General features: G+C 52.4%; 1 protein-coding gene across 3 annotated transcripts in view; it reads right to left on the bottom strand.

The window, feature by feature from the left end:
- Positions 1 to 14,209, bottom strand: part of PHF20L1 (PHD finger protein 20 like 1) — a 110,219-nt gene that overhangs the window by 16,688 nt on the left and 79,322 nt on the right. For 2 of the 3 annotated variants that reach the window (XM_066578775.1, XM_066578777.1), the window contains 4 exons: positions 7,336 to 7,551; positions 6,205 to 6,258; positions 4,467 to 4,565; positions 3,923 to 4,087 (listed from right to left, as the gene is read on the bottom strand). In XM_066578775.1, coding sequence (XP_066434872.1) covers positions 3,923 to 4,087; positions 4,467 to 4,565; positions 6,205 to 6,258; positions 7,336 to 7,551 — 534 coding nt within the window. The remainder of the gene's footprint in view (positions 1 to 3,922; positions 4,088 to 4,466; positions 4,566 to 6,204; positions 6,259 to 7,335; positions 7,552 to 14,209) is intronic. The other variant, XM_066578776.1, reaches the window with a different exon arrangement.

Raw genomic sequence — 14,209 nt, forward strand, 5'->3', positions numbered from 1 at the left:
CCCCGCTGTACTCCATGGGATACCATCATTAACCCCTCCCCCCGCTGTACTCCATGGGATACCATCATTAACCCCTCCCCCCGCTTTACTCCATGGGATACCATCATTAACCCCTTCCCCCGCTGTACTCCATGGGATACCATCATTAACCCCTCCCCCGCTGTACTCCATGGGATACCATCATTAACCCCTCCCCCGCTGTACTACATGGGATATCATTAACCCCTCCCCCCACTGTACTACATGGGATACCATCATTAACCCCTCCCCCACTGTACTTCATGGGATACCATCATTAACCCCTCCCCCCCACTGTACTCCATGGGATAGCATCATTAACCCTTCCCCCCACTGTACTCCATGGGATAGCATCATTAACCCCTCCCCCGCTGTACTCCATGGGATACCATCATTAACACCTCCCCCGCTGTACTCCATGGGATACCATCATTAACCCTTCCCCCCACTGTACTTCATGGGATAGCATCATTAACCCTTCCCCCCACTGTACTCCATGGGATAGCATCATTAACCCCTCCCCCGCTGTACTCCATGGGATACCATCATTAACACCTCCCCAGCTGTACTCCATGGGATACCATCATTAACACCTCCCCCGCTGTACTCCATGGGATACCATCATTAACCCCTCCCCCGCTGTACTCCATGGGATACCATCATTAACCCCTCCCCCGCTGTACTCCATGGGATACCATCATTAACACCTCCCCCGCTGTACTCCATGGGATACCATCATTAACACCTCCCCCGCTGTACTACATGGGATAGCATCATTAACCCCTCCCCCGCTTTACTTCATGGGATAGCATCATTAACCCCTCCCCCGCTTTACTTCATGGGATAGCATCATTAACCCCTCCCCCGCTGTACTCCATGGGATACCATCATTAACCCCTCCCCCCACTGTACTCCATGGGATACCATCATTAACCCCTCCCCCGCTGTACTACATGGGATATCATTAACCCCTCCCCCCACTGTACTACATGGGATACCATCATTAACCCCTCCCCACTGTACTTCATGGGATAGCATCATTAACCCTTCCCCCCACTGTACTCCATGGGATAGCATCATTAACACCTCCCCAGCTGTACTCCATGGGATAGCATCATTAACCCCTCCCCCGCTTTACTTCATGGGATAGCATCATTAACCCCTCCCCCGCTTTACTTCATGGGATGGCATTAACCCCTCCCCCGCCTGCTGCGGTTTCCATATTTTGTTTTCATGTTACCTCCTCACTCGCCCGGGGACATGGCCACATGGGGACGTGTTCCTTGCAGCATTCAATGGACCACAATATATATTGGAAAACGTTCGGCGAGGTAAAATGAAAAAAAACCACGAAAAACACAATTGCGCCATTTTGGGGGTTTTGTCATTTGTATTGCAAAATAAGCGCTATAAAAACCTCTATTTTGGGTCGCACGCTATGGAGACGCCAGAGGATATAGTTTTTATGTAGTACTTACAACAAGTTACTAAGGGTGAATCCAGCAGGGTGAGGGGCTGGTGTCCAGCGGGGGGTCAGGGGCTGGTGTCCAGCGGGGGGTCAGGGGCTGGCGTCCAGCGGGGGGTCAGGGGCTGGCGTCCAGCGGGGGGTCAGGGGCTGGCGTCCAGCGGGGGGTCAGGGGCTGGCGTCCAGCGGGGGGTCAGGGGCTGGCGTCCAGCGGGGGGTCAGGGGCTGGCGTCCAGCGGGGGTCAGGGGCTGGCGTCCAGCGGGGGTGAGGGGCTGGCGTCCAGCGGGGGTGAGGGGCTGGCGTCCAGCGGGGGTGAGGGGCTGGCGTCCAGCGGGGGTGAGGGGCTGGCGTCCAGCGGGGGTGAGGGGCTGGCGTCCAGCGGGGGTGAGGGGCTGGCGTCCAGCGGGGGTGAGGGGCTGGAGTCCAGCGGGGGTGAGGGGCTGGCGTCCAGCGGGGGTGAGGGGCTGGCGTCCAGCGGGGGGTGAGGGGCTGGCGTCCAGCGGGGGGTGAGGGGCTGGCGTCCAGCGGGGGGGTGAGGGGCTGGCGTCCAGCGGGGGGTGAGGGGCTGGCGTCCAGCGGGGGTGAGGGGCTGGAGTCCAGCGGGGGTGAGGGGCTGGCGTCCAGCGGGGGTGAGGGGCTGGCGTCCAGCGGGGGGTGAGGGGCTGGCGTCCAGCGGGGGGTGAGGGGCTGGCGTCCAGCGGGGGGTGAGGGGCTGGCGTCCAGCGGGGGGTGAGGGGCTGGCGTCCAGCGGGGGTGAGGGGCTGGCGTCCAGCGGGGGGTGAGGGGCTGGCGTCCAGCGGGGGGTGAGGGGCTGGCGTCCAGCGGGGGGTGAGGGGCTGGCGTCCAGCGGGGGTGAGGGGCTGGAGTCCAGCGGGGGTGAGGGGCTGGCGTCCAGCGGGGGTGAGGGGCTGGCGTCCAGCGGGGGTGAGGGGCTGGCGTCCAGCGGGGGGTGAGGGGCTGGCGTCCAGCGGGGGGTGAGGGGCTGGCGTCCAGCGGGGGGTGAGGGGCTGGCGTCCAGCGGGGGGTGAGGGGCTGGCGTCCAGCGGGGGGTGAGGGGCTGGCGTCCAGCGGGGGGTGAGGGGCTGGCGTCCAGCGGGGGGGTGAGGGGCTGGCGTCCAGCGGGGGGTGAGGGGCTGGCGTCCAGCGGGGGGTGAGGGGCTGGCGTCCAGCGGGGGGTGAGGGGCTGGCGTCCAGCGGGGGGTGAGGGGCTGGCGTCCAGCGGGGGGTGAGGGGCTGGCGTCCAGCGGGGGGTGAGGGGCTGGCGTCCAGCGGGGGGTGAGGGGCTGGCGTCCAGCGAGGGTGAGGGGCTGGCGTCCAGCGAGGGTGAGGGGCTGGCGTCCAGCGAGGGTGAGGGGCTGGCGTCCAGCGAGGGTGAGGGGCTGGCGTCCAGCGAGGGTGAGGGGCTGGCGTCCAGCGGGGGGTGAGGGGCTGGCGTCCAGCGGGGGGTGAGGGGCTGGCGTCCAGCGGGGGGTGAGGGGCTGGCGTCCAGCGGGGGGTGAGGGACTGGCGTCCAGCGGGGGGTGAGGGACTGGCGTCCAGCGGGGGGTGAGGGGCTGGCGTCCAGCGGGGGGTGAGGGGCTGGCGTCCAGCGGGGGGTGAGGGGCTGGTGTCCAGCGGGGGCGAGGGGCTGGTGTCCAGCGGGGGCGAGGGGCTGGTGTCCCGTAGTTTTATCTGTATCACTCACTGACCCGCCGCTACACGGACATAACATATTTAGAGAGATGGCTGCAAAGGCTTTCAGAGCTGATTATCAATTGGCCCGGACCTCAGGATCAGCTGCATCGTCAGGGCATCCACCTCCATTGGTTGGATCTGCTCGCCGCCCACGGTTCTGGGGACGCCGGCAACAGTCAGACCAGTCGGCACTTGATATGTACGTCGCGCAGCAATGCTTGACCCTCCCTGGCGGCGCTGTTGGCTGAAGCACCACGACTTACCAGAGGAACTGTGACCTCGCCGGACAGTCGCTCCATGTGTCAAACACAAGCTGTAGGATGTTACGGCGGTGGTGAGGGGGGCACGGATCTAATGGCCCCAAGATCATCCACTAAGGGTCACACAAAGGGGGCCACAAAAAGCCTGCTTTATAGTTAAGTTTGGAGTTCAGGCAACTTTTTAAGTCCCTCCTTATTCTAATGTTCCTTGTGAGGAGACCAGACGCACTTCTGTCTGTGCATCGTTTCCTCCTGAATGTGATATTTGCACAAACTGAACTTTTATAGATGAAGCGATAACAAAGTTCATTTTTTTTTTATCTAACTGGGAAAAGGTTTTTAACTTAACTTTTTATTAAGAAAAAAAACCTCTTTAATGTAACTTATTTTCCCCTCTTCGTCTTTTAGCCCCCGTAGGGGATCGCCCTTACAGCCGTTTGGCTATACCCTTGTACTACATTATCCTGTAGTTGGACAGGACACACAGACACAGACAGCACTTACTTTCTCCAGTAAGATCCACAGACAGGATGGCACATGGGAACTGGAAGGTGGTATTCTTTACTGTCAGTGTGTTGTTTGGACCAATAGTGCTGGACGCCGAGTGTAGAATCGGAGAGGAGCTTCTATCCAAGAAGTCCAAGGAGCTCTCCTCATAGTCTGAGTGTTCTGTAGGGGGGAGAGGACAAAGAGGACATGAAGAGCCAAACAAAAAGGCATCGCGGAGGATGAAGGGGAGTAGATTCAGCTCCCCTCATGGATCCAATCAGTGACTGGAGCTGAAACTTTTACTTTTATGCGATCGCCGTTATCCATTGGATAGGGGTCGCATATCCCATACCTCCATGACAGCCCAAGGCCGCCGGCCATCTCTGGCAGCAGGGAGCGGTCACATGCACAGACCCCCGGGTTTAAGTCTGCAGGGCGAGCATGTTTTTACATCCTGGGTATTAAAGCCCAGAAACCCAGGACGTAAAAACACATATGGGCGGTCAATAAGAGGTTAAAAGAGGGGTGACAGCCGACTGGAAGACATATTGCCACCTACTTTTCTTCTTCTTTTTCTTCTTCTTCTTCTGTTTGGACTTGGAGTGATCCTTCTCCTTTTTCTCCTTCCGTTCCTTGTCTTTTTCTTTCTTCTTACCTGCTAGGAAACCCGGGGTCACATTAAAGGGGTGTCAGAAAGTGATGCTGTACTGCTGGTATACGCCATCCCTTTGGGACCCTCACCGCGCCTGAGAGTGAAGTCCCCTTCACCATCATCATGTAATATACGGTCACATGACCGCCCGCCAGTGACTTACATGATCGCACCTCTAGCTTGTATGCAGAATCTGCATCGATTTAACACACCTGAAACTACATTTAAAGGGCCGGCGCTCTCCCCAGATGCAATATTCGGCGAGGTCTTTTTCACAACAATTAATTTGTTCAAATTAACCCCTTCAGTACCGGAGATTTTCCTTTGTTCTTCGGGTCGGTATAATTACAGGGATGCCGCATTTATAAGAAGTTTTAGGAAGTAAATAAAATCTTTTCTTAAAGCAGCATTGATTTTCATCGCAGTATTCCGAGAGCCGATGCGTCAATTGGGCTGTGAGATGAGCTGTAGCTTTTATTTGCACCATTTTGGGAAGCTAATGTCTTTATGATCACTTTTTATTCAAATTTTTTAGTAGCTGGGATAGAAGAAAAAAAAAACAACTAAGGCCTCATGTCCACTTGAAAAATAAAATCCGCGCAGAATCTGCTGCGGATTTCTGCGTGGATTTGCTTTAAATGGTATTTATTTTTGCATGGAGATATCCGCACACATGGCTATCAATGTGATAGCAATGTTGCCAATCCGCGGCAGAATGGAGCATGCCGCGTTTTTTCTCCCACGCGTGAAAAACGCAATTCTTTTAAAATGCCATCCGTGGGTGCAAAAATCAATTTAATGGACCCGCGGATGGCAATGATTCCCTATGGGCAAAATCCGCTGCGGAATCCGCAATTCCATTTACCTAGTGGAGATGAGGCCAAAACCCAATTCCTGCATTCCATCTTTTGGGTTTTTTGTTTCGGTCTTCATCGTGCAGAATAAATATTGTGATATTCTGGTAGTTGAGGCTTTTATACACACAATGATCTTTACTTTTTATATGAGAAGATGCTTTATTTAAGGGGTTTTACAGGGTAAATACTATTGATGATCTGTCCTCAGGTCAGCAGTTACCAGCGCCGGCCACTAGAGGGAGGATGCGCAGGACTCCGCTGCTTCAGCTCTGACCTCTGTGTATTTGTGGCGCTGACAGCCTGTGCCGGCTCAGCTGATCGGTCGGGGTCCCGAGCGACGGACCCCAGCCGATCAACTCCCGATGACCTCTCCCGAGGGCACACCATCAGTAGTATGGCCCTGGAAACCCCCTTAAAGCTTTTATATGTTTTTAATTATTTTTACTGTTAACAAACATGAGTAAATCTTTAGTATTGCAGCTTATTAGTGATTTTTGGCAGGGCCTGATAGTCATCTATGCACTGCAACCCTGCAGCCATCGGCATCCCCATCGCTTGCGTTGCGGGGTGCCTATGGGGCTCGGTTATGGGGTGCGCAGGTCTCGCCTTCTTACGCTCTCGGTCAGCTTTGACTGCAGCATCTAAAACGCTGACTGCCCCGATCAAAGCCAACTGTGATTGTGGCAGTTACCAGAGCGGACCCGCTTCACCCTTCATGACCACCCAATGTAAATTTACTGTCGTCAGTCGTGTAAGGGTTAAATTACGAAGGGGAAGTAGATTCTTACCAGCAGAAGAGCTTTTATCTTCAGTCTTCACTTTCTTCTCTGCTTTTACAGCTCCTGCGGGCGGATAAGAGTATTAGACAGACGTTGTAGATACGTGACACCGGACACGCCGCTCCCTGCCGTCACGGATCATTGTTGGCGGGGATCGCTGAGCTCAGGTCTATGCGGGGGATTCTGGACCAGAACAACTGACCGCCGGCTCCAGCGATGATGTAACGGGTCGGCGGCACGGAGGTCACCGGCTGGAGGTGGGGGACCAGAGAATCATCAGAATGGGACCGGCAGGGGATGGTGAAGGTGACTAACTACTATTAGCCCAAAGACCCAACTAGTATTACTAGTTCACTGGAGCGGGCACAGCCGGCCTACGGGGAGGAATGACTCTACTAACGGTAGTAAAAGATGGGCAGCCAAAAACCCGCTGCACACCGATGAGGGACCAAAACCCCACTGCGCACCGATGAGGGGCCAAAACCCCAGAACGGTCCGAATGCACATGGGGATCCTCCTCTGGAGAAGACCCCGACTTTGGCTTATATTCCCAGTCATTGTTACAAGGCTTATTAAAAGGTCTGGCACTGATGGCCTTCCAGTAGGTGGCGCTGTAGAGGTATTGTTCCAGCTATATTTCCCAGGGGACCTTGGGTGGCTTTACAAGTCTCCTCACGCCTTCTAGGTGCCCTCCCCAAGGAGAAACCAGACCCTTCCCAACCAGTAGAACTGTGCAAATGTTCCCAGAGACCGTCATGTGCCGGCAGACATTGCTTCGCACTGCTTCCTCTCAGTTATGCCACCACTCAGCCTTTGACCACGCTGATAACAGGGAACAATAGGTTGCATTTTCACGGCTGATATTCCAGTGTGAGTTTTGTTCTACAGCGATATGGATGGAATCCACACGGGAAGAGAAATCTGAAGAGGTTGGTGCCCAGACAAATGATCCCCATTTGACACCCATCGCTGCCCGTCCCACCGGGATTCCCATGGGAGCATCGCACAAGAACAGGACCTGCAATGTGCGATGTCCAAGTACAGAGACAAAGTATCCTGTGGGCCGCTGCTTCATCCCTGTAAATACACCCTAAAACACAACTTCTTGATTCATAAGAAAGTTAAATTGAGCCACTTTACCGACTTCCGGCGGTTTTTCTTTGTCAATTACTTTCTTTATCGTCTTTTCTTGCAGACCATCAGCGAGTCTGTGCTCCGCCGCAGGAGGGGACAAGGACGCCGTCGTCTCTGCGCTCGCGAGGCCGGAGGATTTCTTCTTTTTACTTCCTTTTGGCGGCTTCAGGTTATTGGGTAAAGCCACGGAGGTGAGTAAACAGAGCGCCGGGGGCTCCAGAGCTGAAATCACAGGAAGGTCACATGGACTGACTTTATACAGAATACAAGGGGAGAGAACATCTTACACACTAATGAGGGAGAAAAGACACCAATAGCACAAAATACAACGTCACCTGATCGGATTCTACCTGATCGGCTGCATAATGGAGAAATCTAAACATTTAGTCGATACGTATTCCAGGAGGTCAACTTCTTCACGTTCCCACATGTCTAAGATTAGTCTCATCTCTGGCTGCGGAAGGAGACAATGTGGCATCGCCTGCCCTGAGGTAATACTCTGGTACAGAGACATCCCGGACAATGTGGCATCGCCTGCCCTGTGGTAATACTCTGGTACAGAGACATCCCGGACAATGTGGCATCGCCTGCCCTGTGGTAATACTCTGGTACAGAGACATCCCGGACAATGTGGCATCGCCTGCCCTGTGGTAATACTCTGGTACAGAGACATCTCGGACAATGTGGCATCGCCTGCCCTGTGGTAATACTCTGGTACAGAGACATCCCGGACAATGTGCCATCGTCTGCCCTGAGGTAATACTCTGGTACAGAGACACCCCGGACAATGTGGCATCGTCTGCCCTGAGGTAATACTCTGGTACAGAGACATCCCGGACAATGTGGCATCGCCTGCCCTGTGGTAATACTCTGGTACAGAGACATCCCAGACAATGTGGCATCGCCTGCCCTGTGGTAATACTCTGGTACAGAGACATCCCAGACAATGTGGCATCGCCTGCCCTGTGGTAATACTCTGGTACAGAGACATCCCGGACAATGTGGCATCGCCTGCCCTGTGGTAATACTCTGGTACAGCTCCGTGTCTCAACCAACATGACCGGGTGCCATGTCATACGGCATGCAGGGCGGAGGAGCAGAACGTCTGCAGACTTCATTGGCCGCCCAAAGTCCAGACGTCAATCCCATTGAGCATCTTTGGGATGAACTAGAACGCCGTATCCGTGCGCCCAACACACCCCCCATCACCATCACTATCTGAGACTCCTCCAGGCATGGAGGCCAATCCCTCCACACATCTATGGGGACCTGGTGTGAAGCGGCCGCGGAGGGGGGCTGCAGTCATTGAGGACACAGGGGCCAACACCGAATGGGAAAATGTGAATAAAATCCAATTTCCCCCTCTGTGAGCGTCCCAATATGTTTGTCACAATGAATATATATTAATGATATATTATATCTACACATACATATACAGATGTGAGTGCATTATAGAGTGGGCTGACACCTGCAGGAGGCGCGTCCCGAATAGCTGCGCAGTGAGCAGCGGCAGTTTACATGGTCGCACTGTGACAACGGGTAACATATAACGAGCTGGACATGGATCGCTGCTGCACATCGTGACGACTCAGGTTGCTGCAAACATTTTCAAACCGCACATCAAAAGGCTGGATTTTGATTGGCTGCTGCCGGCGAGCGCTCCGGTTTTGATCAATCTCCCCCAATGTGTTTCTTATTGTACCGACCTCTCAGCTTACCAACAGAAGCAGCTAATAAACGCCTGATGAAAGCCTCAAAAAGCTAATTAGCAGAGTGAATTATAAGAATATCTCCCCTACGGAAACACGAAGCGGCGTTCCATATGCGCATATCAGGCGGATCTATCTGATGGGGATGATTCTCCTGCATGTTGCACCGTCACGGCCCACCGCCCTCCTCTGCAGCACGAGGCCCACAATCCTCGTCTACCATCAGCCAGACCCTCTCTTCTCCTCCTACTCCAGTTATACGTGAAGTAATGGAGGCCAAAGAAGCGTTTAACCCCTTGTTGTATTTTGTCTTTAGGATGAATATGGGCCTGCAGGCAGATACTGTAATGTCAATGACGAAGACCATCTCTCCACTGATGATCAAGTGACGCAGGGAAGAAGGGGTTAAATGGACAGCCGTAAACCAAAACGTTCAGCGCTCCAACTGGGAACATAAACCTGCAATTCCTTTAATGCAGAAAGCCTGATAATCGGTCACCCATTTCCAAGACGGAATGACAATCTCATGGAGACCGAACTGGTAAATTCTTATTAACGCATTCAAACCTACAAAGCTGTACAAACAGCGAGGGGCGGAGCCAGGGTCACCGAAAACCATCATTAGCAGAGTAGATAGATGCGAACGCACACAACCCTTGCTATAGACACGTTGGGACTGCAGGGACTTCAGGAGGTAAAATAAGTCGCTCTGCCAAACAGGAGGAGGTCAATACAAATCAGCTGGGCATGCCTATAGTTACTGCACTAGGGCCCAGCGGCAACGCATCACGAAGAGTTAATACTCTGAATTAATCTAGGATTCCCTTCCGGCTCGTCCAATAGGAAGCTCCGGTTCTTCTGCAACCCTCATTAGGTCAATAATTTGGCATCTTTAAAGCATGCTAATAAGGGATGGATAATTAGCTGTACTGAGCCATCTACTAGACGGTCAACCAAGAGAAGAAGCCGAAAATACTGGGCTAATGGCGCCAGCCTTCTCATGAATCACTACTGAGCCCAGGAAAGCAAACCGGATGAATCTCTATTAAACAAAGAACCATCCCATTGACGTGTTTCGAGGATGCAGCCCCTTCCTCAGAACGGCAGGACAGAATGCTGAATGTAAACTCATTGTGGATCCCGAGAACTAAGCAATTCAACAATTCACAGCTGGAGCTAGAACAGGACTCGGTCCCGGGCCGCTCTCCGCTGCGTCCTCAGTCCCGGGCCGCTCTCCGCTGCGTCCTCAGTCCCGGGCCGCTCTCCGCTGCGTCCTCAGTCCCGGGCCGCTCTCCGCTGCGTCCTCAGTCCCGGGCCGCTCTCCGCTGCGTCCTCAGTCCCGGGCCGCTCTCCGCTGCGTCCTCAGTCCCGGGCCGCTCTCCGCTGCGTCCTCAGTCCCGGGCCGCTCTCCGCTGCGTCCTCAGTCCCGGGCCGCTCTCCGCTGCGTCCTCAGTCCCGGGCCGCTCTCCGCTGCGTCCTCAGTCCCGGGCCGCTCTCCGCTGCGTCCTCAGTCCCGGGCCGCTCTCCGCTGCGTCCTCAGTCCCGGGCCGCTCTCCGCTGCGTCCTCAGTCCCGGGCCGCTCTCCGCTGCGTCCTCAGTCCCGAAACCCCCCAGAATGCCGGACACCACACTGCGCCAACTGGACATCCCCACTTTTTACAACGTCTTCCAATTCTCCCGCCTCACTACTTACCTGGTCTCTCCATAGGGATTCATGAGAAGGGTTGCACCAATAGCTCAGTGTTTTCACGTCTTACTTTTGGTTGCACTTCTATGCCCGGTTGTAAGACGGCGGCATATTCTCAGCCGGCGGCACATTTTGATTGCATTTCATGCGATACTATCACTTACACCTTACCACACCAACTGGATTCCAAAAGGTAGTCGCAGTAGCTCCATCTCCTTCACACGCTCTTTGGATGTACTGAAAGGTAGCTTCCCTACAAGTCAATCTCTGATTTTACAAAAGGCCTTGCAACAGGACTAGAAACGTAAACCAGAATCTTCTCCAGGAAGGAAAGACGCCCAAGATTAGATCGCCCATGTAAGACTCCCTAGGCCAACTTGACTCTCATACCCTGCTTTGCACTGAAAGAGAGGGTCTTCTGGAGGGGACTCTGGATTGGCTTATTAGCCTTAGTCATGTTGCAAGGCCTATTGAAAGGTCGGACATTAACTTATAGGGAAGCCACCTTCCGATAGCTCTTCGAATAGATGGTGCTGTGAAGGTTCTTTTCCAGCCCTTATTTGCATACTTTATGAGCCGGTCATTGTAGAGAAGTTCATCTTGTGTCAAGACTAAATTGTAAACTGGAATATAGCTACTTGTAGCAAACCGTCTTGTGACTAGAAGACAGCATGGGCACAGCTAGATGTGACAGCAGATTGAGAACACATGCCAAGGGCCGTACATACACCCAGTGGTAGTGATGATATTTATCATCATCATCAATCATCATCATCAATAGTCACGATGCCAAGAAGATGGCATACAGTAACTGTATTGCAGACTGTGCTATGGAAAAGCTTCTATAATTCACACATTGTAATGAGAATGTAAGGACAACGGATGTGTGACTAGAGTAGGAACTCTGCCAAGACATAGAAGGACATCCTACCCTAACAGTCGCCCACTTGCGGTGCACACGGACATGTTTGCCGTCTGATTATCTGATCATAAAAAAAAAATCAGTCCAAAACTCGGCCAGAAATAGCGCCCATCCGCTTGAATGGGTGAACGCATACGGGCGGGGTTTTTTCCATTCAGTTAGCCTGAGTTAAAAAAAAAAAAAAGATGCGGCCTGCCTCTTCTTGTCAGATTTTTCGGACGGGAATAGCACGTCAATGTGTTCAGCACATCAAACAGCACACGGATGGGATGTCGTAGGGCGGTCAATGCGAGCTGCACCCAGGATCATCGGGCCGCCCGTGGGCATGTACCCTGTGCCATTATAATCTCAATTATCTTTCCAGCCTAAACTCACCGCCCTGAAGTTGGTTTCGACGTCCGTTGACCATTTGAATAGTGTTTATGCAGAGCCCTCTCTCTTCTGTTGGGTCTTCTATCCATCATCCCCCCCCCCCCCCCAAACGCTCCTCATCATAACTCCAGCGAGTCGGGTCTTCTCATAATTTGTCTAGAAATGTTAAGGGATTTGCTTGGTTTACCAAGGATCCACTTGCTGCTGTCTTTACCGACCATGGGATTGTAAAAAATAAAAAAAAAAAACAATTTCATAAACCTGAAAGGTTCAAATATATTCTAGTCATAGTGCAGCCAGTCTGCTTCATGGTAAAACCATGGGAGTCACCAGGCGACTAGACGTTAGAGGATGGTTGGCTCTACCTGCCGATTTCAGTGGAACAGACCACCCATCCAATGTTTATGGAGGTACCCCCCCACTCTGCCAACAGATGTTAGGGGGAAAGAATCTGACATTTTGCATTTCAACATGCCAAGTCCTCTTCTTCTGAAGGGAGATTAGAGCTTGTTGACATCAGAGTCTCCATCCACTAAGAGCCTGCATGCAGCGACAGTTCATTCTATAAAATGCTGGACAGCCGAAAAGAAATTAAGCAGATGCCCTAGTAGTCAGTGAGGTCCATTCGCTGCCATCTGGATGGGTCATACGATGGATCCCTTTAGCGAATGGTTTCTGTTTTCGTAATGGAGCACAGAAGTGGAAACAAAACTCCAATGTGAAGCCTATGGGTCCGCTTACAGCAAACCATTGTCGTTTGAACAGGCGAATGACGTCCGGGTTCGCTCATGCATTCTGTTTATACCGGCAGATACATTGTTGGCTCGTCAAACCAGAACCACTCAGTCATTCACATTTGCTGTATAAGTGAACGACTGAACGAGCGCTAATTAAACTGAACGCGCCAACGAAGATTTTTATGCCTGCACAAAATGAACGAAAAGTGAATGATTATTGTTCGTCATTCGCTTAAACTGAACGGTTATCATTCACTTTTACTCATTTGAACGATTTCTTGAAATATAATCATTCCGTCTAAAAGGGCCTCAAGTCCAAGTCAAAGGAGTCCGAGAGCGTCTTACTCCCCTCTACCTATAAAGCCATGCATGCTTGGCCAAGTGTGCATGTGTATTGGGGGAGGGGGATTAAAAGAAATGGCCGTCACTATGCCAGGAGTACCAGAACCTAGGAAACCAGGGAACGTATCTTTTGCTTTAATTCACCAGGAATCTAATGCCGGATTTCCCTGCATGCTACTTCAGATTTCTTGCGTGTCCTAATTGGGTCTATGATACAATGTGTTGCAGTCTAGGTCTCACGTCCTTTGTGTCTACAGATACTTCATTTCGTCTTTCGTCCTACCTATACTCTGAACTTCTTGACGGATATATCCTTTGTTGACACAACTAGGCTACATAAATCTATTGGAAGTATCCGCCTTCAGATCTAAGATCCGTTAACACCTTCCAATCCAGCTAAACCCATCGGTAGGTCATCAGTCGTCACGCCTTAGACTCCCAGGACGAAGTGTGTAAAACGCCGACACAAATTAGGAGTAGAATCGGTCCCAAGGACAGAAGTGTGAGAATCAGCAAACGACAAGGACATAATTTTCTTCCCTATGTAGAGCTAAACCAATGAACTTTTGACAATTTGTAGCAAGTCCAGTAATGGTCATGGACGGGGTTTGTGCAGTTTGCATCGGCAAAAACCCTTGAACTGCCCCTGTAAACAGGAGGTCACCGATGCAGCTGGATGATGAATGCAGTGAGGGACCGCAGCCCCATCAGTAAGGAAGGTATGGGGGATCGAGTGAGGAGAGTATTGGTTTTTAAATGTTTTTATACATAAATCTGAAAGGATTTCAATTACATTGTTTCTCCTCAGATTACCCCTTTAATGTCTTGAGAGTGGTATTGCCATCTTAACAGTGATCCCCTCTCCTATGGGAAGAATGGGGGTCTCCTGGTGGTCGATTCTGTGTAGGAGCTGTGCCCATAGCCTAGGCTACTGCAGAGAGGCCATACGGATGGGTGGGAGTATGAGCAAGAGACATCAATGTGGAGGACTATGGAACAATAGATGAAGAATGAAGATGTTGAGTCCTTCATAAACCTCATAAACACCAACCAAGAAGATAAACCACAGCATTATTATGACTTTGTACATGTTAGTCATATGATGAAGATC

The sequence above is a fragment of the Eleutherodactylus coqui genome, chromosome 9 (genome assembly GCF_035609145.1).
Source record: "Eleutherodactylus coqui strain aEleCoq1 chromosome 9, aEleCoq1.hap1, whole genome shotgun sequence".
NCBI classification, from domain to species: domain Eukaryota; kingdom Metazoa; phylum Chordata; class Amphibia; order Anura; family Eleutherodactylidae; genus Eleutherodactylus; species Eleutherodactylus coqui.